Source organism: Sapajus apella, unplaced genomic scaffold, assembly GCF_009761245.1.
Source record: "Sapajus apella isolate SASKATOON/1434 unplaced genomic scaffold, GSC_monkey_1.0 scaffold4, whole genome shotgun sequence".
NCBI lineage: Eukaryota > Metazoa > Chordata > Mammalia > Primates > Cebidae > Sapajus > Sapajus apella.
The window spans coordinates 32,576,014-32,599,545 of record NW_022436944.1 but is presented as its reverse complement, the minus strand read 5'-3'; the positions used below and the strand labels follow the sequence as shown (position 1 = coordinate 32,599,545).

Genomic DNA, 23,532 nt, shown 5'->3' with positions numbered 1-23,532 from the left:
ACAGCATATGCAAAGGGTCTGAGGCAGGGCAGAGTGGGCTTATTTAAGCTGCTAGGGAGAAGTCAGGGTGATGGGAGCTGCCAAGGACAGGCACAGCAGATATTAGTTTAGGCAGTGACAATAGGTTTCATTCAGTAACTACTGACAGTGGGGGAGAGAGCTGTGCTCCATTCTGATTTGTGCAGCATGATGTGGGCATTTTAAAGGGAGAATGAGGGAGGGGAAAATGCAGGGCTCCGTAGAGTCAGAGAAGTAAAAAAGTAGGAAGGGCTGGTCAGTGTAAATGTGGGGAAGCCAGCTGTATCTGCTAGCTGGCAATTCTCTTGATTAGGGCTCTATTCTCTAGCAGAGACCGGGAGACAGATGCCCTATCCATTCTGATGATTGTATTGCAAAGGAATGGCTCTCAGTCCTTGAGAGAGATGCTTGTGAGTTTCGAGAGATACATATTCACAGATTTAAGCCCTGTTTAGTAAATGCTTTTGGAGAGGGAGGTCAGGGGTCTCTCATGAGTTGTGTGTTGGCTAGAAGAAACAGGTACATTTTCCTGGCAGCATTGAATTTTCTCAGGTAAGCCCTTTAAGGGGAACTGGAGCCATCCTAGGGACACAGATTTGTTCTGCTAGGAGCCATGCCAGAGTTTGGTCAAGTGTTTTAGTGCAGGGGTTTGGACAGACTTGTTAAGTATGGGAAATTCTGCAGTTCTTAGTACAAAGCAAGCAGGAGGCTGGCTGAAGGGAAAAGGTGGAAGAGGTAAACACATCCAGATGGAGCCTGGCTTCCCTCCAGAAATCCGTGCTGTGGGGGTTTTCCTCCTCTACCAGTCTCTTCCTGCTGGCTTCCCCTTGGCTTCCCTCCAGCCCTCTCTCTGTGGCTTTCCTTCTCCCGGGTTTGGTTATCTTGACCTGTGAGAGCATGCTTGATTTTAATCCTGTCCCTCCCAGCTAGTGCAGGTTCCCCTGAGAACTCTAGAGCTGGTCTCAGTGTTTTAGGCCTTAGCTCTTCAGCTCCCTGAGCCCCTGAGATGCCAGTGATTTCTTGGTGTCTTGGCCAAGACAGTCCAGGTTCCTGACCATGCTCCCAACCCCACTACACTGGGCAAAGCTCTCGCTTGTTTGCTTCATTTTTATTCAACAATGTGAGGGATAGGAAGAAGGTGTTTGCACATTAAACAAAACCATAAAGTGTGTGTTTTATCCTTGAGGTCTAGTTGTCGTAGAATAGAAAGGCCCATCATGTCTCTTAATTTTTTGTTGTATTGTGGTATATTAAAAATATGTTTTACAGCCAGGCGCAGTGGTCAAGCCTGAAATTCCAGCACTTTGGGAGGCCAAGGTGGGCAGATCATTAGGTCAGGAGTTCGAGACCAGTCTGGCCAACATGATGAAACCCTGTCTTTACTAAAAATACAAAAATTAGCTGGGTGTGGTGGCACATGCCTGTAATCCCAGCTACTCGGGAGGCTGAGGCAGGAGAATCATTTGAACCAGGGAGGCAGAGGTTACAGTGAGCCGAGATCGCGCCACTGAACTCCAGCCTGGGCAACAAGAGTGAAACACAGAGTTTCACTCCTGTTGCCCATATATATGTTTTACAACTCAAATATCCATTGATGAGTGAATGGATAAATAAAATGTGGTCTATACAAACGATGAAATATTTTTAGCCTTAAAAATAGATGAAATTCTGATATATGCTGCACTGAGATGAACCTTGAAAACGTAGGTGAAGCAAGCTAGATACAAAAGGACAAATATTGTAAGATTCCACTTATATGAGGTATCTAGAATAGTCAAATTTATAGAAACAGAAAGTAGCATAATGACCCCAGGGGCTGGGGTATGGGGGGATATAGGAGGTGATTGTTTAATGGGTACAGGGTTTCAGTTTCTGGAGATGGATAGAGGTGATGGTTGTACAGCAATATGAATGCATGCACTTAATGCCACTGAAGTGTACAGTTGAAAATGGTTACAATGGTAAATTCTGTATTATGTATATCTTATTGTAATAAAACAACAAAAACAACCTTAACCATTTTTTAAAAAATCAGCTAAACAAAGATATAGTTTGCCTTACAACATATTTTACTTCATTTAGAAATACTATGGTCTTATTACTTGTTAGTAACACAACAAAACTCAGGCAGTTATAGTTTTTGCTTTATAATTTGTTTTGCTTTGTTTTTAAGACAGAGTGTCGCGCCGTCACCCAGGCTAGAGTGCAGTCGTGCGATCTCGGCTCACTGCAACCTCTGCCTCCTGGGTTCAACCGATTCTCCTGCCTCAGCCTCACAAGTAGCTGGGATTACAGGCATGCACCACCACCTCTGGCTAATTTTTATTTGTTTTGGTAGAGACGGGGTTTCACCATATTGGCTAGGCTGGTCTTGAACTCCTAACCTCAAGTGATCTGCCTTCCTCAGCTTCCCAATGTGCTGGAATTACAGGCGTGAGTTCCTGGCTTGCTTCGTAATTTGATCAATAAGAAATCTTCATAGAGAACTGGCAAGGGCTTCTGGAAAAATTATTTTGATTAAAGACATCTAAAGCAAAAAAGGGGTAAAATATGCTTTTAAGTGTCTAAATAAAAGATGGTTTGGCTCACTTTAAGGATTTACATAAAAAGAAAATAAATTATAGATCTAGTACGAAGGAAGCTATAATATTTCAAGGGACCTGTTGATTTAAAGATAAGGGTTTACAGAAGCACAAAGTCAAAAAAAAACATAACCTGAAGTAACAGTATAATGATAAGAAATAAACCCGGACTGTCTGGATCAAATCCCAGCTCCGTGATTTACTAGCTATATGGCCTGGGGAAGTGACTCAAGCTTTCTGTGCCTCAGACCTCTCACTTGTAAAATGGAGCTGAGATAGAAAGAGAGGTGAGCTGCCATGTGTTGGAGTAGACAGTTACCAGAGATGAGAGCAAACATGGAAGTAATAATCAAGCTTTTGATCATTCAGTACATAGTATCACCAAGAAGCTAAACCCAGAGAAAGCGCCCAATCCCTCAGCAAAAGGGTCCTGCAGTTTTATGGATCCCCGGACAGGACGGAAGAGCATCGGGTACCAAGTCAGAGTGAAGATGAATGTTTTCAAAGTTTACATCTTCCCCTAGAAAAAAAAGTCTCCACAGAAGCACCTGAGGAAGCCCTCAAAGGAAGTCTCAAAATAAAGAGGTCTCTGAGCAAAGGTCGTGGGCTAGGAATGAAAGCAGGTGTAAGAAGAGCGTGGCCACCCCAAGTGAGCTGCGTCCTGACAGCAGTCCCCTCCAGAGACTGTGTTGCACTGGCTGCACCCTGAGTCTGGGGTGGTGAGGGCGGCTTTCTCCCACGGAGCCTTCCGGGTCAAGCCTTGGTAACTGCCTATGGTAAAGTCACATAGGATTTTTGGCCAGGAGCTGGGAGCCTCACCAGGGAAAAGAGAAACATTCTATCCCTCCCTGTATGCAGAAGGAATAGGAATTTGGTGGCTCAGTGCCCTTTTGAGGAGACAGAGTCAACTAAAGCCAGCAGGGCTATGCATGGTTTGGGCAAGCTAAGGTTCCTCTGTCCCTGGGCCGTGGAGTCCCGGTAGCCATTCTCTACGTGCGTGGGTTGAGTGGGACCTTCTTTGGAAGGCACGGTGTCATCCAGGTCTGGTCTGTTCTCTTTCAGGCGAACGAAGCAGATGCAGTAACGCTGGACGCGGGTTTGGTGTACGAGGCTGCCCTGGCTCCTAATAACCTGAAGCCTGTGGTGGCAGAGTTCTACGGGTCAAAAGAGGGTACGTTCTCCCTGGGAACCCAGGAAGGAGTTGTTGTCCTTATTCTGTATGCTGCGTGTTGTGTTTTACAGGCAGGTATTGGATATTAGATACCAATGAACATTCATCTTTGGAGAGTGAGTAGGGAATGAGGGCCCCATCAGCCACCAGAGCACACATCAAGGCTTCTGTGGGCTTTGGGCTGGCTGACGCCTGGTGCTCCTAACGCTGACCCCTGGGCCAGGAATATGCTCATTGGAGAAACACAGCAGGCTGTTTGCAGCTTGACCTGAAGGCTACTGCAGTCTAGTGATATGTCTAGGGTTTCTGGAGGCCTCTGGAGCCATAGGTACCACATACAGGAGAGGTCACTCTGGAGCACACGCTCAGATGCCAGCAGCCCTGCAAGTCTTCTGAGATCAACCTGACTGTCCCTGGGCCTGTGCCAGGGGACAGGAAATACTTTGATGGGCCTCTGTTGCCACAGCTCCAGTTTCCTCATGGGCTGGGGTTGGCAGGTGTAGGAAGACACGCTGCAGGGCCAGGGGAGGCAGAGCATTCAGGACACGTGTGTGTGTGGCCTTCTTGCCACTGTTTGCCTGGAGGGGTAACATTACAAATACACCTTCAATGATCTCTCTCCCCTGCAAGCCTAGGAAGGTTTTCCAGATTCCTCCCTCCTTATTGCTCAGTCCAGGAAAAGCATGGCCTCTATGCTCCCCTCCCTCCTCAAGAGTCCGGTGGTGATGCGCCACATTTCCCTGCACCAGGCTGAGGGCCTTCCATTCACACTGCCCCTCTGCAGATCCACAGACTTTCTATTATGCTGTTGCTGTGGTGAAGAAGGATAGCGGCTTCCAGCTGAACCAGCTCCGAGGCAAGAAGTCCTGCCACACGGGCCTGGGCAGGTCCGCCGGGTGGAACATCCCCATAGGCTCACTTTACTGTGACTTGCCTGAGCCACGTAAGCCTCTTGAGAAAGGTAAGCTGGCAGGAGGCTAGGTGTCCTTGAGCAGGTGCCTCTGCTCCAGATGCCCACACAGGCCACACTGGGGTCACAGCAATCACCATCAGCAGACGTGTGGGATGAACTCAGGTGGGGAAAAGAGGTTAACTGACTTTAAACTGGCAGGTCTGCTGCACCAGCAGCGCTTGGGAGGTGGAGCTGAGCTTTTTCTGCTCTGAGCTCCCAACACCCCAGCAGAGTCTTTCTGTTGAGTGAGGAAATGGCGCAAGGCTTGGCGGATGGTTTCAGACTAGATGATGGTGGCCCTTTTGTCCACTGCTCTGGATTTCTTTCCTGGAGGTTTTTCTGGAGGTCTGTACCTCTCTAGGCAGTTCTCCCATGTCTGGGGCATGGATCCCAGTGGGGACCTCTCTCTGAGCTCTTCCAGCCTCCAACGAAGCAGGGAGAGGGCACACTGAGAAAGACTCGAGAGAGGCCTTGGTTAGTGGGAAGCATAGGCCTGTTTCCTGGGATGGATGATGGCAAGACAGAGGTCAACTTGTTCCTACTGGAAGTCCTTGATCTTGATGAGTTAGCATAAGGGCAAGCTGGGGCTGCATGCACTGGTTTGGTTTGAGTCTCTCTCTGTTCCCTGAGGGGCCTGGGCCGGGTGGTGCCATTGGCTGTGGCCAGCCTCACTCATGCTCTGTGGTCCATTTCTCTGTGCTGAGTAGCAGTGGCCAGTTTCTTCTCGGGCAGCTGTGTCCCCTGTGCGGATGGGACGGCCTTCCCCCAGCTGTGTCAACTGTGTCCAGGGTGTGGCTGCTCCACCCTTCAACAATACTTCGGCTACTCAGGAGCCTTCAAGTGAGTGAGACATCTGCTGCTCCATGGTGGCCAAAGTGCCAAACATCCTCAGGGCGAGCGTTCTTTGCTGGCCCACAGCAGGAGTCCTGCCTGCCACAGGGGCATCAAGTGGCCTAATCCCCTCCCAGTGAGTCAGAAGCACAACTTGGGACTCCTAGGCTAGGCCAGCCCATGTTCCCTTTCATCTGACCCCAACCAGCAGGCCCTTTCCTGAGGGCCCTTCCTTTCTCCCCAGAGCCCTCAAGCCTGGTCAGTGTCTCCTCTCACTGGATCGGGCAGAGCCTGAAACGACAATCATGCCCCTAGTCTGGGCCCGCTCTCCAGGGACTCGCCCCCTTCCGTCAATCCCAGCGTGTTACCTGCTCAGCACACCATCTCTCCTGCCCCCATCACTGTCTCGATCTGGGAAGCTGGTTTCTCGCTGTCTCTTTTTACTGTGATTCTATCCTGAAGTTTTACAGCCAGCCAAGGGCACATTTTCACCCTCAGGAGACACTACACCATTGTCTTCTATTTCAGAAGTTTAAAAACTTTTCTACATGAAAATATCTTCAGTTGCATTTTCCTTCTTTGGGTTATGAGGGCTTTTCATCTCGTGTGAGCTCATTCCTCCATCTCAGTGCTGCCCTGGAGGTCTCTGCATGGCACTGCCCCAGCTACAGGGCTGCACGGAGGCCTTCCCCAGGCTCTATTTTTGTGTAAGCACCGGACAGTGTGATCAGACCCTCCAGGTGCAGCAGAAGGGCCTGCCCTGCAGGAGCCCTGCTGAGGTGTTTCTTTGACACAGGTGTCTGAAGGATGGTGCTGGGGATGTGGCCTTTGTCAAGCACTCGACTATATTTGGTAAGTATGGGAGAAGAAGCCAGCAGGGCCCCTTCAAGTAGTGGCTGTTCTTTTTCCGTGCTCCCTATTTCATGCTTAGTAGTTGGGTATGAACGTACTGTGTTTCTCCTTTATCACTGCCTGGGTTTCCACCTGTGCAGAGCTAGGTACCTATGGAGTCCCATCTGGATTCCTGGGCCTCTTTCCATCATTCAACCTCTTCACACAGTGCCTCTGCCTCTGGGGTAGGCAGTCTGGGTTGCCATAGCCAAGGACTGGGGGCTGGTCCTGCTAAGGTCAGGCTTATGGTGGGATGGGGGCAGTCACCTGCTGTATGGGCATCAGAAGCCTTTACCTGGCTGTAGGGTCTGGAGCAGGTCATTCTCCTGCATGTTCCCTGGCCTTTGGTGGTCACTCCAGGCCTTTTAGCTCACACTTTCTACGATCAATGGAATTTTCAAGGGTGGGCACCACAGCCCATGGGCCTCCTGTAGTTGGTCACCTGGGCTTTCCCTCCCCAGAGAACTTGGCAAACAAGGCTGACAGGGATGAGTATGAGCTGCTTTGCCTGGACAACACCCGGAAGCCGGTAGATGAATACAAGGACTGCCACTTGGCCCGGGTCCCTTCTCACACCGTCGTGGCCCGAAGTGTGGGCGGCAAGGAGGACTTGATCTGGGAGCTTCTCAACCAGGCCCAGGTATCCCCACCCGCCATCCTGCCCTCAGGCTTAGTGCTCCCTGCTTGGATTTGGGGATTTTCCTCCTGGCCATCTTGTCACCCTGGAAGTCTGTGTGTTCAGGATACAATGGGAGCCTTGCCGCATGTCATTAACATCTCTAAAAGCTGGGATTCCTCGCAGAGCAGCGGGGGTAAGCTGTGGTGCCATGGTCTGCCGTTGTTGCCTTTCTGGCTGGTGACATCTGAAGAGGCTCTGTATTGCTCTGTACCATTCCTTTCTACCTAAACCAGACCTTCAAGGCCCAAAGCTAAACCCCTCCCCGAGGAGGCTTTCCACGACCCTTCCAGAAGGAAATGGTCTCTCTCCCCATGTCCCTCAGCCTGGCTGTGAGGGGACTGCTCGCACAGCGGCTTTACTTCCCGAGAGCTGTGTGATTTGGGCTCAGCCAGCTTCCTCTTGCCCAGCCTTCCCATCTGTCCACTGAGAGTCTGATTGGCAACCACACAGGGCAGCCTCTGGATTAGCCACGTTTCTTGTTCTCACTGATGTCTATTCCGGGAGACAGGCACAGAAGCAGGTTCAAGGAAATCGTGGTCCCACAAGGGCTATGGGCAGAGGAGGTGCTAGGTGAGCAGGAGCAGGTCCGACTGCCCTCTCTCCTGGCATCTTGAACTTTTTCATGTTGTTTCCTGCAGAGATTTGTTTTCTCTTCAGTCCCATGTCTCAGCCTCCTTTCTTCCCTGTTGCCATCCACTATTCTGTTTTTCTATGAACAGGAACATTTTGGCAAAGACAAATCAAAAGAATTCCAACTGTTCAGCTCTCCTCTTGGGAAGGACCTGCTGTTTAAGGACTCTGCCTATGGGTTTTTAAAAGTCCCCCCCAGGATGGACGCCAAGATGTACCTGGGCTATGAGTATGTCACTGCCATCCGGAATCTACGGGAAGGCGTATGTGAGTACCTGGGAGGAACTAGGTGACCACAGGCACTTGGGAAAACTGGTGAGCACAGGGGCCAGTGAGTGAGTCTTTTCAGGGACCTGCACACCTCTCCTGATGCTCCTTTTTCTGACCTGTCTGTGAGCCCAGTGTTAGACTGATGCTGAATGGCATTAGTCATTATGAGATGGCCTGGACGTCACCAAGGGCTTTAAAGGAAATCCACATTTAAAATGACTTGGGTTGGTTCCAATATTTCCTTTGCATCAATCAGGATGCCTTACCTCCTTTGTGAAGCCAATTAGCTTATCACAGAGTAAGTGAAATAGAACAAAATTGCTATGTATTGCACATCTCTAGCTAGGCAACATGTGCCATAACGAAGAGGAGCTCTGAGAGAGGTTGATCCCAGTCCTGAATTTCACTGGGTTTCTGTGGTTTTGTTTGACCATTCATTTATTCAGCAGACATTTATCATCTAGCCATACGCTCTGCTAGGTGCTCGACACAGGATGGCATGACAAATATGTATTTGATTCTATTGTCCTGGAAATGTCAAACTTCAGAGAAGATAAATGTTTAATGAATAGTCCCACTATTGAATGATGAATTACAAAATGAGAGATATGCTTAAAAGGAAAAATAGCCAGGCACGGTGGCTTATACCTGTAATCCCAGCACTTTGGAAGGCCGAGGCGGGCAGATCATGAGGTTAGGAGTTTGAGACCAGCCTGACCAACACAGTGAAACCCCATCTCTACAAAAATACAAAAATGAGCTGGGCGTGGTGGTATACACCTGTAATCACAGTTACTCAGGAGGCTGAGGCAGGAGAATGGCTTGAACCCTGGAGACGGAGGTTGCAGTGAGATGAGATTGTGCCATTGCACTCCAGCCTGGGTGACAGAGTAAGACTCCACCTCAAAAAAAAAAAAGGAAAAATATAGTAGGCCAGGTGCAGTGGCTCACGCCTGTAATATCAGCACTTTGGGAGGCCAAGGCGGGCGGACCACGAGCCACAAGGTCAAGAGATAGAGACCATCCTGACCAACATGGAGAAACCCTGTCTCTACTAAATATACAAAAATCAGCTGAGCATGGTGGTGTGTGCCTATAGTCCCCGCTACTCGGGAGGCTGAGGCAGGAGAATTGCTTGAACCCGCGTGGTGGGGGTTGCAGTGAGCCGAGATCATGCCACTGCACTCCAGCCTGGCAACAGAGTGAGTCTCTGTGTCTAAAAAAAAAAGGGGTTGGGGGAAATATGACAACAAAATACCATGGCCCTAAGAGAGTACAAAACAAAGAAAAACAGGCCCTGGACTTGGGGTTAAGGCAAGGCTTCCTTGAGGAAGTGACCCTTGAGCTCAGTCTGAAAGTTGGGCAGATGTACCCTTATTCATCAGACATTTATTATGCTGACCATGTGCTAGCATTGCCCTAAGCCTGAGGATGCCCTGGCAGGGCCCTTTCTCTGTTGGAGCTTATGTTCCCCTGCAGGAAAACTGTCAATAAACAATGAACATATAAATAGGAACACCTCTGGTAGTTAAGTGCTATCTGAAAAAGAAGAAGGAAAAAACAGCCAGAGGTCATATAGTACTCAGAGGTTAGAAAGCTGACTTCTCAGAAGAAGTAAAAAGCTAAATCTAAATGAGAAGTCAACCAAGAGACTGTGCATTGAGTTTGCTTTCTAAGGTGATTAATTCCTTGAATGGAGTCTGTTTACTGCTGGCAAATCCCAGCATTTGCATGAAGACAGTGAGTAGTGCTGATAAACACCAGGCAACAGTAAGGGACGCTTCTTATGTGCTTTTTTTTTTTTTTTTAAATGCCATAGGCCCAGAAGCCCCTGAGGGTGAATGCAAGGCTGTGAAGTGGTGTGCGGTGAGCCACCACGAAAGGCTCAAGTGTGATGAGTGGAGTGTTAACAGTGTAGGGAAAATAGAATGTGAATCAGCGGAGACCACTGAAGACTGCATCGCCAAGATCATGGTATGTCACTCCAGCCTTCCTAGGGCAGTGTCCCTGCCAATGCTGCCTGCTGGCCCCCAAGGCTGAGCCAGCGAGTGTTCCTGAGAATGATGCAAAAACCTGGCTCCCAGGAACCTTGCCCTGATTATGTGAGCAAAGCCCCACAGGAAGTTCAGAATCTTTGAGCTGGTGGATTTGAAGGATGCCCACAGGGCTCCGTTTCCTCCTCATATGAGTGTCTGGTGGGAGGGCAGGCTGAGCAGTGCCTGCTTAAGGAGGCTGGACTGTGGTGTGGGTGTCCTGAGACCAGTGGCGTGCCATGATCACTGTGGTAAGATCCTGACTACCTGGTAAGATCCAAGCAGGTACAAATTTGTTTCGTTGATCAAAAGAGTATCCTAGCAGGGCATGGTGGCATGTACCTGTAGTCCCAGCTACTTAGGAGGCTGAGGCAGGAGGACTGTTTGAGGCCAAGAGTTCAAGGCTGGCAACACAGCAGGACCTTGTCTCTAAAATTTTTTTTAAAAGAGTATTCCATGTTGGCTTATAGAGAATTTTTAAAATCCTGAATGATATAAAGAAGAAATAAGAGTACTTTTAATCCCATGTAATTCAGAGAAAATCCTCTCATTGGGATCATTTCATGTAGGTTACTTGCTACCTTTTATTCACTTCGTGGTATCTAGTAAGCTTTTCCCATATCATAAATCATTCTTGTAAAACCTGATCTGGAGCTTCTGTATTGGTGCACACATCGAGACAGAGGGAGGGTGGTTTGCCTAAAGAGAACATGAAGTGCCAAGCTCCACTCTTCATCCTCCCCACATTTCTTGCCCTCTTCCATTTGGCTATTCTTGAGCTGGAACCTTTGTTTCAGTAAATACATTGAAACAAAGATGCACATTACAAAGGCACTAGTATCTCCTGCCATTGTCAACTGATCTTTGCTGAAATACGTTAATTCTACTTTTTGAGCACTTATGAATAACCATGTATCTGCAGAACTATCTACCATGAAGCAAAAGGGGACTGTCAACCTCATTCTTTACATTTCATATAATTTATAAATATCACTCTATACTATTTTAACCTCCCTTCCATTTTCTTTCTCGTCTGAATGAAGACAAGACCACACTAAGTTAAAGCAAAGCCTACAAATTCAAAACCTAAGTCTATACAAATCTGTTAACAGTTTGAGTGCTTGGGCTTCAATATTATCCTCTGGATGTGATACGATAGATAAAGTTTTTACGTATGTAAGAAAAAGTAAGAACAAAAGACTCTTGGGAACATGTGAAATCTTAAATGAAGAAGATGAAGTACAACCAAATGGAAACATTTTTAAAAAGCTTATTCTTGGACATCATGATTTGCTCTCCTATGAAGATGTCATCATTTGAGCTTTTAATTTTGGAAACAGCTGACAGATATTGGGGCAGAAATCAAAGACCAATATTGCCATGTTCCATGAGATCACGGCCAAGTGGATGATTGCTGCACACTGCTGTGTGTTTTATGCATACCATTTAGTTCATAAAATCATATGCTACTTTAGGAGGTCCAGGGTTCATGGATTATATGAAACAGAAGTAATCAATATCATTTCTAGTAAAGAATTACTGGAAACAAAGTTGAAGGATGTAGTTTATTTGGTCCCACATCTGTGGCACAGCATCACCGTCAATGGGAAGCCACTGACTTGTCCTAGTTTCCCAAGGCTGTTATCGTGGACACTATGGCTGCAATAGAAAGTGGAGGTGTGTGTGGAAAACAGATACCAAAGCAACTAGTGCCCTCAATTATGGCATTAATCATGTTCATGAGTAGAGACACAGGACTTCCAAAGGGAGTCATCATCTCGCATAGACACATCATTACTGGTATAAGTGGGATGGTGGAAAGGATTCCCAGACTGGAAGTAGAAGATGCCTACACTGGATATTTACCTCTGCTCCATGTTCTAGAATTAAGTGTTGAGCATCTTTGTTTTTCTCATGGATGCCCGTTTGGCTACTCTTCACCCCAGACTTTTGTGGATCGGTCTTTAAAAGAAAAAAATGGGCTTGGCACTGTGGCATGCAGCTGTAGTACCAGCTACTCAGGAGGCTGAGGCAGGAGGATTGCTTGAGCCCTTGAGTCCAGCCTGGGAAACATAACTAGGCACCAAATTAACAAAAAATAAAAACCGGAAGCAAAGGGACTACTTCCAGGTTGAAACCAACACTGATGGCAGCTATTCTGGAAATCATGGATCAGATCTACCAAAATGACACGAATAAAGTGTACGAAATGAGTAGTCTTCAACATAATCTGCTTATTGTAGCCTATAATTATAAAATGGAACACATTTCAAAAGAGCATAGTACTGCATTGTATGACAACTTTGTCTTCTGGAAATTGCGAAGCTTGCTAGTTGGAAATACTCAGCTTTTATTGTACGAAAGTGCTCCACTTTTTGCAACATGCAGTGAGTTCATGAATATCTGTTTTTGTTGTGGTCAGGGATACAGACTCACTGAATCTACAGACGTGTGGATTACAATACTGGCCCAAGTGGGAGTTGCATTAGTTTGCTATGAAATGAAATTAGAGAACTGGGAGGAAGGTGGATACTTTAATACTGAAAAGCCACATCCCAGAGGTGGAATTCTTACCAATGGCCAACATGTGACAATGGGATGCTACAGAAATGAAGCAGAAACAAAAGTTGATTTCTTTGAAGATGGAAATGGACAGAAGTGGTTACATCCTGGAGATACTGGAGAGTTTGATGGTTGTTTGTAGATGATTGATCACAAAAAGGACCTTGTAAAACTACAGGCAGGAGACTTATGTTTCCCTTGGGAAAGCAGAGCCAATGCTGAAGAATCTCCCAGTAACAGATGACGTTTGTGCTTTTGCAGTTAATCATTCTTATGTCATTAGATTTGTTGTGGCAATCAAAAGGAACTAACAGAACTAAGTTGAAAGAACGGACTTCCAGGAACTTGGGAGGAGCTAACAGCTGTGAAATAGAAGACAAGGTGTTGTAGTCTCCCTTTATCTGAGGTTTCACTTTCTTGGTTTTACCCACTTTCAATTGTGGTCCAGAAATGTTAAGATATTTTGAGAGAGAGAGAGAGAGAGAATAAGCACATTAATATAACTTTTAATACAGTATGTTATAATTGTTCTGTTTTATTGTTGTTAATCTCTTATTGTGCCTAATTTATGAACTTTATCATAGGTTTGTATGTATAGGAAATAAACATTGTATAGGGTTTCAGGTTCCAAGACTGGGGGTCTTGGAACATAACCCTTGAGGGTAAGAGGGGACTACTCTACTTAAAGTACTTTCTGAAGCTGCTATTTGAGCATGTCTGATCAAGTTTGAAAATCCATTAAAAATTTGTTTGCGCCCTGACCCATGGACCCTGAAACTGGTCTGGTGACAGATGCCTTCAAGCTAAAACACGAAGAGCTTAAAACACTTGACCAGGCAGACACCGAGTGAATGTGTGGATCAGTTTGCTACAGTGAGCTCAAATCAAATAGGAAATTATTTGAAATGCATGTTTCAAGCTGTGAGGCAAGCCCCATTCCTCATATTCAACCTGGACTATTACTTCTTAAAACATCACCATCTTCCGTGGACAGGATTACTAAAAGAGTAGGACAGCAGACTTGGGTCTGTCTCTTTTTTCCTTTTCCTACAATTACCTTTACCACCTGTGACTGTATTGTCAGTATAAGGAGTTTTCTGAATCAAGTTGAAAAAGCAGATTTTTAAAACCTCAAGTTTCTAACATGACCTATATGTTCAGTAACTTTTTAAAGTTTGGATGTGTAGAGGGAGGTATTGAAAATATATAAAGTGGCTGTTGATGGGAGCTTTTAAACTTACAGTATTAAAAAATGCAAGGCTGTTGATGTGAAATTATATAAATTTCAAATGCCGATGAATCAAATCATTATTGAAGATAATATTTGCTGATGTGTAATTATTATATTGCATGAATTGAGAGAAATAAATATAGCCATACTATGTTTTAAAGAAAAAAAGATGATATTTTAATGTTGATATCTATTCCATAGCATGGATGTGCTTCAATTTATTTAGCTATTTCTGTCATTGAGCATTTAATTTTCTTTTTGCTATTATAAATCACATCTGTTATTTTTGCCCACTAACACATTTTGTCCAAATAGTTGCCCACCATCTGATTGTTCTTTTATGGTTTATTCCTAGGAAGTATATTGCCAGGCCAAAGGGAAATCTTACAAACCTTGTTGAATCTAAGCATCTCTGAAATTTAGGGCTTATCAGAGCTGAGATTTAGATCACTTGAAAATATCTGACTCATTCACAAACATGTATGCACCAAACACAGAAATACACTCAGCCAAGGAGGCTGACATTAGAAGCTAGGGCCCTCCCCAGAAGGTGCTGTGTTCCACAGACAGCCGCGAGTCCCTGGCGCCACTCATCCATCTGCACGTGAGAATTCTTGGTGTCAGCAATGTGTTGTAGGAGAGTCTCTGGGATAGTGTGTCCTACAAGAAGGCAGGAGGACTGAATGTGGGTCTGCTCTTGAACTAGGCACCTAGAGTTGATCAGTTCATGAAAATAAACCGATCAGTGGGTGAAAATGAGAGTACATTTGACTTTCCATGCTGACTGTGCTGGACTGATCCTTTGGGGGTTCAGTATCAGCACCTGCTATCTCCCTGGCATTCATGTGCTTGGAAGGCTGCTTTAAGGAAACAGCTGGAAAGGTGGGTGGCACAGGAAACAGCCTCTTTTCATCTGCTGTGATTTGCTGTGTCTTTGCAGAATGGAGAAGCTGATGCCATGAGCTTGGATGGAGGGTTTGTCTACATAGCGGGCAAGTGTGGTCTGGTGCCTGTCTTAGCAGAAAACTACAATAGTAAGTGGTGGGAAGCACCTCTCTGTGTTTTCTTTCCTCTGGGCCATGGAGAGAGGAGATGGAAACATCACAGCCTGATTCATACCGCAGCTGCCATAAAGCTTTCCCTTTCTGAGCTCCTTCTACTTTGCAGGCTCTCTGAGCTCCTTCATCTCAAATCCCCACAGTCATCATGAAGGTTGGGAGTCATGGTACATTCCAGAAATGGGAAATGAAAGTTCTGCACTGGGAAGTCCTCACTAAAGATGACCCCATTGCAAAGGACAGCTGGGATTTCTGGCAGTCTTCCAGGTTCCAAAACTCACACTCTCCCACTGCCCTGTTGCAGGGATTTAAATATAGTTGGCCAGCACTTCTCTGTGGGCTCAGTGCAGACAGAGCAGGAAACTTGACATTCACAGTTTCTGGATAAATAGTAGAGGCCAAGAGGTAAAATGGACTTGCATGATCCAGAGAGCCTGGACTTGTTGGGAATTGGTGACATGTATAGTTTTCTCTGACTTTCTTTATTCTTAGCTGCAGCATTAAAAAGGCATGATTTCCCAATCTATAAATAAGGATTTAATGCCTTCTTCATTTTTTTTTCTCCAGCAAAGAATCCTGATTGTGAGGAAAAAGCAGAGGAAGGTGAGTTGGGATTGGTAATCTCTGGAGTTAAAAGGTAAATTCCCATTGTTTTGGGGAATTGGTTAGATTGATTTAAAATTCAAGTATATAAGGCACTGTAAGAGACCAATTTTTAGAATGCAAGAGAATCATGGAAGGAGAGTAATTGATAATCATGGTTATTCCTTTACATTTCCCACGACTTGCACACAGGATGTTTCATTTAATGCCATAAGGTAGGTTTTGGTATCCTCTAAGGATACACAAGTGGACCCTACAGCTCAGAGAGTTTGCAGGCAGATCGTCTAGGATTAGGCATCTAGGAAGTAGATCCAGATATTTCCCACTGCTCCTCACCTTACGTGACATGAGGCCTGCACATTTTCAGATAAGAGTGAGCATCAACCAAGAAACTTTGCTTATTTGTTCCTTACAGGGCTCAGTACAGAGCCTCACACAGGCAGGTTCCAGGAACATAAAATTATCTGACGTCCTAGCCAGGGCTGGGTCCAGGAACCCAGGTCAACCTGGTTCTTACCCAGGGCTCTGGCTAAGGGTACATCTCAAGAAATGGAGCAGAAGCAAGTCAGGAAGTCTTACACCAAGGTGAGAACTGGGCCCCTGTGCTCAGGCCCCTGCAGGTCACATTCCAGACAGCCATTACTGTGCAAATCTGTCCTTGTCACTTCCATGGATTACAATCTCCCAGCCTCTCCCCATCACTTGGGGGAACTAAGCCCTTCAGTAGGTATAGAAAAAGCTATTCTTATTCTATGGATAATAAGGATTTTGTTTTCTGTTAGAAACTGTCATCTGAATTAATTAAACTGGCAAACAAATCACAGGTTGATGTTCTGTTTCCTGTTTTAAGGACTAGGATATATTTGCTGCTGAAAATGGCAGCTGACTTGATACTGAAATTTTCCATTTCGCATATTTGTTTTGGTATAAAACTATATTCTCCTTATCAGAAAGTGTCTGGTCCAATTTTTCTCTTTTGCTTATTGATCTTTTACTGCTATATCTCAGTACGTGTTAATTTATGAAAGTTTGTGGTTACATTAGCTGTTTCAGTATCTGTTCCTCTGACAGGACACATTGGAGGGTGAATTGCTGGCTTACAACTTCAGTGACTTTATGCATTTAGGGAAAGGTTATACACCCAGCCATTGAGCTAATGATGATGTTTTCACAATATTTTGTTTTTAAACTTCAGATTAATCTCCTCCTGACAGAGTACCTTGTACTCCCCCTCAGTCAGTTACTGGGAAGATCCTCTCAAGGCACAATGACTGATTCAGGATGTCTTTGTTTCTCTAGGGAAATGGTGGCTTTGATTGGACGCAGACACTCTGGAGGCCCCAGAGGTTTTAATAAATCCTTTTATGATGCCTTTCTTGTAGGGTATCTTGCTGTAGCAGTGGTAAAGAAATCAACTGCTGACCTCACCTGGGACACTTTGAAAGGCAAGAAGTCCTGCCACACGGCAGTTGACAGAACCGCTGGCTGGAATATGCCCATGGGCCTGCTCTACAATAAGATCAACCACTGCAGATTTGGTGAGCGAATATGGGAAAGGAGGGCTGGTGAGGGCTGTGCCAGAAAGCAGGGTCCTGCCTTAGGAAGGGGAGTATGGCACAAGGTGCTGTGGGCTCTGGCTCTAGAAAAGTAGAATTTGGCAAAAGAACAGTAGAATTTGCTGTCCTCAAGGACATAGCAACAAGGCCTGGGAGGGCTGGAAATGGGTTGCTGAGTCGGGACGGTTCATTTCGGTTGCACATAATGGCATGAATCAATACAAATTTATCTCTCATGAGAAAGAAGTGAGCAGTGCATGGCTGGTATGGTCATGAGAAACCCAGGCTCCTTCACACTCTGAGCATGAGACTTCCATCTTGAAGGTCATCCCATGGTTGCCATCACATCCATGATCCAGGCAGCCCCAATCACCAAGGGATTACAGCAAATGGGAGTTTATGCCAGCTTTTTAAAGGTGCTCTCCAGGAAGTCTAACCAGTTATTTCAGCAAACTTTTCATCGTCCAGAACTTACGTACATCACCACACCTAGCCGTAAAAAAGAAATGTAATATTTCATTTGAGAACTTCCCTATCTCAGTTAAGACCAGATTTTTTGTTACAAAGTACAAGGAGAAACAGATATTGGGTAGACAGGTAGCAATCCCTGCCACAAGGTTTTGTAGGGTATGTGAGTATGGGTGATCCCGGGTCTCTTTAGGGTGTTGGCAATCTCACCAAGTCCCTGCCCAGCTCCTAGGAGCTTTCTAAGCAGTAGAAATCATCTCATTTGCTATGTCCTCTGACTATCACCAGGTGTGGGCTTATTTCTAACCCCCTTAAACTTCTAAGTTTCCCCACAGACAGATATTTTCCAGTGGTTCTGATTTACATTAGCTTCCTAAGTACTTTGTCCCTGCCACTTCCAAATTTGGGCAACTCTAATAAAGGAAAGGCCTCTAAATCTGGCTATTCACCCAGAAAGCCCTGTGGGGTCAGGGGAGTGGTGAGGAGAACATGTCTCTGTACCACTGTGCTTTGTGACACCACTTAGACATGAAGAAAAGTGTGGCCGGGGTGACATTCAGAAAACTCAGGAATCCCACTGACAAAGGCACTACCTCTGCTCTTCTGAACCTCCTGGCACTTTTATGGCCACAGGAAAGCAGCTGAGCTGCAAAGAAAATTCCCCATCCCTTTCCTGAGGTTGGAGATGTAGCAAAGGCTCTTATAATGAATGGCAGGGAACGAACAGGAACATCTGAAAACAGGTGGCACAAGCTCAGGAGGCAAACCTTCAGATTTGATCCTTTTTCTGTCCCCTTTCATGGCATTTTTCATTTCTTCTTTCTTTAGCTTAGTGATGACATCATCATTGTGCTCAAATAAATCCCCTCTGCCCTGAATTGTAATGGTCATTAACTCCTTTTCCCAATCTCAATAGGTTCCCCTGTAAAGCCCATAACCTGGCAAGTCCTGGGTTGGTGGTGGCTGGTCACAGAATTAATGAATATGTTCTTTTTGTCCTGGGTCATGCAGCCCTGTTATGTGTTAGGTAAAAGCTGCTTGCATTGACTCAGGAAAAGCTGACTTCCTCTTGTCATTTGCGCAGATGAATTTTTCAGCGAAGGTTGTGCCCCTGGGTCTGCAAAAAACTCCAGTCTCTGTAAGCTGTGTATGGGCACAGGCCCAAACAAGTGTGAACCTAACAGCAAAGAGGGATACTATGGCTACACAGGAGCTTTCAGGTGAGCCTTCTAACCCTGACGCAAATAGAGTAACACACAAGCCTTGGCCAGATTTCTTTTGGGCACTAAGGTAAGATTCTTATGTTCCTATAGTGTTAGTGCTGTATGTATTAAGAGAGATTTCACAACCAGATGTAGAGCCACATGGGGAGAGGCAGCCAGACTCCCCCAGGATGGTTACATGGCTGTCAAGGACAGCAGAGACTTGTGTTTGGTACAGTTTAGCAGTTTTCAGCTGGGGATGACCCCAGGTGACATTTGGCAATATCTGCAGATATTTTTGATTGTGATAATGTTGGGCCAGGGGAGGAGGTGCTACTGGCATCTAACGCATAGAAGCCGCTAAACATCCCACAATGCACAGGATAGCACGGTACAACAAAGAATTAGCCAGTCCCAGGTGTCACTAGTGCCTTGGCGATGATACCCTACTGTGGCTGCATAAACGCTGCATCGAGAGTTTGGTTCAAGCTTTTCCATGCACCTCTGGATCATCTAGAACAATACTCACCTGGAAATACAGAATAGTACATGATTTCTAAATTCCTAACTACGATTGTACTTTATGGAGTGCCTATCATTCATTTTCTTAGACACACCTTGCTATTTTTTCGTTTGTTTTTCTGAGACAGGGTCTCTCTCTGTTGCACAGGCTCCAACGCAATGGTGCTCTTATGGTTCACTGCAACCTCAACCTGCTGAGCTCAAGTGATCCTCCCACCTCAGCCACCCTGGTAGCTAGGATTACGGGCATGTACCACCACAGCCAGCTAATTTTGGTATTTTTTTTGTAGAGACAGGGTTTTGTCATGTTGCCCAGGCTGGTCTCAAACTCTTGGGCTCAAGCAATCCTCCCATCTTGGCCTCCCAAAGTGCTGGGATTATAGGCGTGAACCACCGCATCTGCCCCCACTTTTTAACTACCCATTCTGCTCCAGGCCTGCTGTTACCCGGTGATTCAGGAATCCATGAGCTGCACAATGATGATGGTATTATAACTCAGCTTCCCAGCAGTGATGTAAAAAACAAAGATCATTCCTATTTTCTAGTTAGAGCCACTTTGTAAATTAGATTAAGTATAATTCACATTCCCCAAGTTTCTAATTTCACAAAGTAGACTGTGTTGTTTTCACAAAAATTGAAGAGTTTGGGGACTTAAAATACAGTTCCCCCTTGCATTTTTATACCTTGTCTTTTTCTGGTGATAGCATATGTTTGAGAATTACAGGTCATGAGAAAAGGCTCAAATAACATGCATGTATAAACATGCTTAAAATAAACACGTATAAAGGCTTCTTTTTCTAAACTTATCTTATAAAACTTAGCTATGAAGTCAAATGTATGAGATTGATAAAAAGACTCCAAACTCCAAAGAAAATAAAATTAAATCAATATATGGCACAATAGGTACCCTGCCTTCTCAGCTAGCTACCCCCAAAACTCTTGAACTGATGCATGAAAATGCAGGTTCTTTTCCTTGAAGCAAGGGGGTTAAAGTAGATGGAGAGCAGGGTTGGGTCCATTGTCCAAGAGTCCAACCCACTCAGCTCATCGAGGAGGACCTTGTGCAGACTTTGAAGTACACACTAGTTCATCATCTGTGTGGTATGTCTTTTCAAAGGACTGGAAGACAGTCAAAATTAAAATTGGAACCATACTAACCATGGTTTATTTTATTACTATTTTTTTTCCTGAAACTTCTTGGGGATTTGTAGCTCAGAGTTGTGTTATAACCCCCAGTACCACACCCCAGAGATATATGGCCTGGGAGTTAGTAGAGTCAAGTCACTTATGCCAGGTTTTGCCATATTCTCTGCATTTCTCAAAAACAAAAACAAAAACCCCACAACATAGTAAATGGCCCATAAATGTTAAAATTCTTTCTCAAAGGGATGAAGGATGGCACAAATTGCAATTTGTGATAGAGTGTCAGTTTCTCACAAATGTTGCCTAGACATTTGCCTTGTACAAGAATCTGAAGGAACTGAGTTTTTCATTCATATACTAGGGGAGGCATCACCTCACTGGAAAATCAATTCCCTACTATCCTTGTTGATGCCAAGGAAATGATGTCATTTGTAAGAGAAGCTGTACTCAAAATTAAGATTTAGTATGTGGAACTGAGACTGTATAACTGTAATCAATTCAGGGTGTTTTGTTTCTGTTCTTTTTATTCCTTACATTGCTTACTGTTAGAATGGAAGTTACAATTGCTGTTTTCAGATGGCCATCCTGAATCTATAAGGTAGTCCCCTGAATGAGAGATAAGTGACTCTGATCTCCTCTTTTTTCTCTCCTACTGTCTGGACCTCTGCAGGTGTCTGGTTGAGAAGGGAGATGTGGCCTTTGTGAAACACCTGACTGTCACACAGAACACCGGGGGTACGTGCACCTGCTCCTCTGTCCCCATAGATCACTAGATCCTGGTTACTGGTATTCACTTGTCTTCAAGGATGCCTTTGTGGAAGTATTATGTATGCTGTCAGACTCCGAAGCTCTGATTCTCAATCTATCTGCTCAGTGAAGAGAGACATGTTCACTTGAGTGCACAGAATGATCAGGATCATGGGGCCCCAATGGCCCTAAATCCTCCTCAATGCACACTCCCACAGCTGCAAGCCATGTGCTCCTTTCCCCTAAATACTTCAGTGCCTATTTCCTATAAATAAGACAATCTCTTGCATACCCACAGTACGATTACCAAGATCAGGACATTTTACATTATGTGGATTTAATACTTGTCACATCCACAGTACACATCTAAATGTTGTCAGTCATCCCAGTAATGCCTTTTATAGCTATTTTGTGTATTTCTGGGTTGTGTCCATTGAGAAGGTCTAGAGGCAATGGCACACCAGCAGGAGTAAGCATCAACATATTGGCTTGCAAGTTAATCTTCTTTGCTAAAAGGAACCAGAACTCCTTGGAAAAATAGCTGACTTCAGGACTGGGGCAGGAAAAATACATGTTGAGCCTAGAACACCACACTGAAGTGCTCAAGCAGTGATGGGACACTCAATGCATATAAGAGCCAGTTAGAAGGCTCTCCTGTTGCCAAGTCTGGGAATGTTGAGCATTAAAATAAGTAATGGTGGCCGGGCGCGGTGGCTCAAGCCTGTAATCCCAGCACTTTGGGAGGCCGAGGCGGGTGGATCACGAGGTCAAGAGATCGAGACCATCCTGGCCAACATGGTGAAACCCCGTCTCTACTAAAAATAAAAAAAGTTAGCTGGGCGTGGTGGTGCGTGCCTGTAATCCCGGCTACTCAGGAGGCTGAGGCAGGAGAATTGCCTGAACCCAGGAGGCGGAGGTTGCGGTGAGCCGAGATCGCGCCATTGCACTCCAGCCTGGGTAACAAGAGTGAAACTCCGCCTCAAAAAAAAAAAATAAATAAAATAAAATAAAATAAAATAAGTAATGGTAGCAGTAAGGGATAATAGCCCATTGAAAGAAATAAGAATGCATGAGGCAATACTGATTAAACAAGCGAAGAAGGGAAAACTAATGAATGTGGAAGGAATGACAGAGTTAGAAAACTGTCACTTGGCAACCAATATATTGATAACTGATTCAAGTAAGAATCATCAGTGGGTGTTAACTTGTGGGTGAATGTTGGACAGCCATGACATTAAAAACAAAGCAAAACAAACATTGGCCTCACACCTGACTCCTCAGTATCCCTAAATGCTGGGAGAGCCCACTAGAATTCAGGCTGTGAATACTTCCCTGCCTTCTCTCATGCTCATTCCTCCAACTCCTCACCTTTCCTGGGCAACTCATCCAGAACGAACCAGCTCAGCAGCAGCCCCTCCAGGAAGCCTTCCCAGATGGCATGCCCCATCCTACAAGGAGGACCCTCTGTTCCTGTTGCATTATGATTGAATTCACCACATTCTGTCATACACTTTGGCTATAGAAACTCTTTGAGTTCTTTTTCTTCCTCTTATGTTCCCAGGACCTAGTGTAGCACATAGCACACAATAGTTGCTAAGAATTTGTTTGACGAATTATTGGATTGACTAATTTTCCTTTCTTCCCTCATATTATTTTTGCTTGTTCCTTTAAGGGCTCTCCTTCTTCCTCCTGCCAGAGTGTTAACCTCAGCTTGGTTCTTTTTCACCCTTGATTTCTTTCGGTACTTTTCTGAGGACAGCTCCCCTCTCTAAGCTTTGACCCTCTACTCTTTGCAATGACTCAAAAATTCTTACCTCCTGAATAGAATTTAGATAGGAGGCCTGACCCCTCATCTCAATTCCATTCCACTCTATTTCCCGAGGTGTCACTTTATGTGCACAGTACACTCGCATTGCAAAACCAACTGTCCTCATCTTTCTGTCAAAGTTCCCTCCTCTTCTCCTAGCCTCTATCCCTATAAAGAATCCTGCTATACTCTCTGGCTGTCAGGCCTAGATTAAGTCTGTCAGTCGATATCTTATTTCTTCACAATGTGTCTTTTTTTAGAACTAGAACTAAATTTTATTGTGTCCATTTAAGGCAGAAAACATAACTTTATAAAAGCCAAGGTAATTTTGATGTATTGTAAGTTTGGGAACTACTGGTCTAATACCCCTGATTTAATATCACATTCCTGATAAATATCACTAACTATAGGTCACACCATATCTGATTCATCATACTTATACATTTGCACCTTCTGCCATTAATTGTTTTCTTTCTCAACTTTTATTTTAGATTGGGGGTGCATATGCAGGTTTGTTACCTGGTGTATTGCATGATGCTGAGTTTTGGGTATGATTGAACCTGTCACCCAGGTAGT

At 45.1% G+C, this 23,532-nt stretch overlaps 2 protein-coding genes across 3 annotated transcripts in view; one reads left to right on the top strand and one right to left on the bottom strand.

Annotated features, from left to right (window-relative positions):
• Positions 1 to 23,532, top strand: part of TF (transferrin) — a 35,033-nt gene that overhangs the window by 3,682 nt on the left and 7,819 nt on the right. Inside the window, exons 3-14 of one of the 2 annotated variants that reach the window (XR_004264953.1) lie at positions 3,663 to 3,771; positions 4,556 to 4,732; positions 5,431 to 5,563; positions 6,351 to 6,406; positions 6,907 to 7,085; positions 7,844 to 8,021; positions 9,844 to 9,998; positions 14,791 to 14,884; positions 15,476 to 15,511; positions 16,894 to 17,049; positions 18,620 to 18,755; positions 21,073 to 21,141. Coding sequence is in view for 1 of the 2 variants with exons in the window: in XM_032266267.1 (XP_032122158.1) it covers positions 3,663 to 3,771; positions 4,556 to 4,732; positions 5,431 to 5,563; positions 6,351 to 6,406; positions 6,907 to 7,085; positions 7,844 to 8,021; positions 9,844 to 9,998; positions 14,791 to 14,884; positions 15,476 to 15,511; positions 16,894 to 17,049; positions 18,620 to 18,755; positions 21,073 to 21,137 (1,474 nt within the window). In the remaining variant the exon portion in view is untranslated. The remainder of the gene's footprint in view (positions 1 to 3,662; positions 3,772 to 4,555; positions 4,733 to 5,430; positions 5,564 to 6,350; positions 6,407 to 6,906; positions 7,086 to 7,843; positions 8,022 to 9,843; positions 9,999 to 14,790; positions 14,885 to 15,475; positions 15,512 to 16,893; positions 17,050 to 18,619; positions 18,756 to 21,072; positions 21,142 to 23,532) is intronic. The other variant, XM_032266267.1, reaches the window with a different exon arrangement.
• Positions 1 to 23,532, bottom strand: part of TOPBP1 (DNA topoisomerase II binding protein 1) — a 153,593-nt gene that overhangs the window by 122,390 nt on the left and 7,671 nt on the right. The gene's annotated exons all lie outside the window — the stretch shown is intronic.